The 1,379-nt window shown below is 41.6% G+C and overlaps 1 protein-coding gene across 1 annotated transcript; it reads left to right on the top strand.

The window, feature by feature from the left end:
- The first annotated feature begins 265 nt into the window (after positions 1–265).
- Positions 266–1,327, top strand: LOC106692130 (cuticle protein 16.5). Its single transcript, XM_014438038.2, has 2 exons — positions 266–324; positions 902–1,327. The coding sequence occupies exons 1-2, from the start codon at positions 307–309 to the stop codon at positions 1,325–1,327; spliced, it is 444 nt and encodes a 147-aa protein (XP_014293524.1). The 5' UTR covers positions 266–306.
- Positions 1,328–1,379: the final 52 nt, after the last annotated feature.

The following is a 1,379-nucleotide window of genomic DNA, read 5'->3' as shown; positions in this document are numbered from 1 at the left end:
TAGAGGTTAATATTGCATTAGGAGTGTGATCTCAAAGCTTTTTTTTTGGCGACGTTTATGAGGTAGTTTGCCTGTGATATAATTTTACAATTGTAATGAAATTAAATGAACTAGCTTCATAACAACTTTCATTCATATCATTACTTAATGTCACCCCAAATTCGGCGTGCCAATTATCTAATACGTTAGTAAGCGGCCTCGATGTTAGTATTTCACTCACGCCCGGCGGGTTGGTATATATGAGGCAGTGGGCGGTCTACTCTTCAGTCTGTTAGTGCCTCTAACTAGAACATCATCATCAACAACATGAACTACCACACTCTGGTCAGCATCTCAATAGTTAATTAGTTCTTTATATATTTTAGTGGTAATCAATTTCAAGTGCATATCGTCGACCATAGAAATATAAAATGCTAAAATATTTGAAACTCAATTTAATACATAATTAGAATACTAGTGATACTATAATGATAGGTATTAATTTTTTTGAGTTCAGTTGTTCATTGTGTTATGAAAGGTCATTTAAATTAAATAGATTTAGATTGGAAGTAGATAGCTGACCGTATGAAGATTATATGGGAAGATAATCCGGGTGGCGGTAAATAAAGGTATTCTGCACCTTTATTGCCCGCCTCGGATTATCTTAGAGTAGAAGAAAACTATTCCATGGTAACCAAGGTTTCGCCCCACTTTTCAGGGCTGATTCTGAATGAAAAAAGTTGAAGACTAAATTGATTTAGATATATTAAAATTGTATTTCATAGTATTGTTATTATATTTAATAATCACAATTTATATCATTCAGCCCATTTATGACCTTATTTTTAACCTTATAGTTATATTTAGACATTTTGTTACCTTGGTTATGGTTGATTTGGCTAAATACACAGTACTGGTTTAGATCTTGGCTGTCGCCGCTTGCATCGCCTCCTCCTCTGCTAAGCCGAGCGGCCTCCTGCCTGCTCCACTGGTCGCTGCTCCAGTCGCCGCCCCCTTGGCTTTCCGCACCGCTCAAGTCGTCCAGACGAACTTCAATACCCTGGCCGCTCCTTACTACGCCGCACCAGTCGCAGCTCCAGTCCTGGCTGCAAGATACGCATACGCGGCTCCGGCAGTCGCTGCTCCTGTCGCTACAAGGTTTGCGTACGCTGGTCCTGCAGTCGCTGCTCCAGTCGCCGCAAGATTCGCCTTCGCCCCACCAGCTGTCGCTGCTCCAGTAGTAGCCGCCCCCGCCAGACTGGCCGCCCCAGTAGTTGCCGGCCCCGCTGCACTCGCTGCCCCAGCAGTAGCCCCTGCTCTACCAGCACCCTTCCCATACTATATATAAGTTCCTATTTTATATATAATTATTTTTGTAAATAAAAAATGAAACTATAAAA

The sequence above is a fragment of the Halyomorpha halys genome, unplaced genomic scaffold (assembly GCF_000696795.3).
Source record: "Halyomorpha halys isolate HHAL.00 unplaced genomic scaffold, Hhal_1.1 Scaffold9066.1, whole genome shotgun sequence".
Classification (NCBI taxonomy): domain Eukaryota; kingdom Metazoa; phylum Arthropoda; class Insecta; order Hemiptera; family Pentatomidae; genus Halyomorpha; species Halyomorpha halys.
Note: the sequence above shows the minus strand (reverse complement) of the source record. Positions and strands in the feature narration are given on the sequence as shown.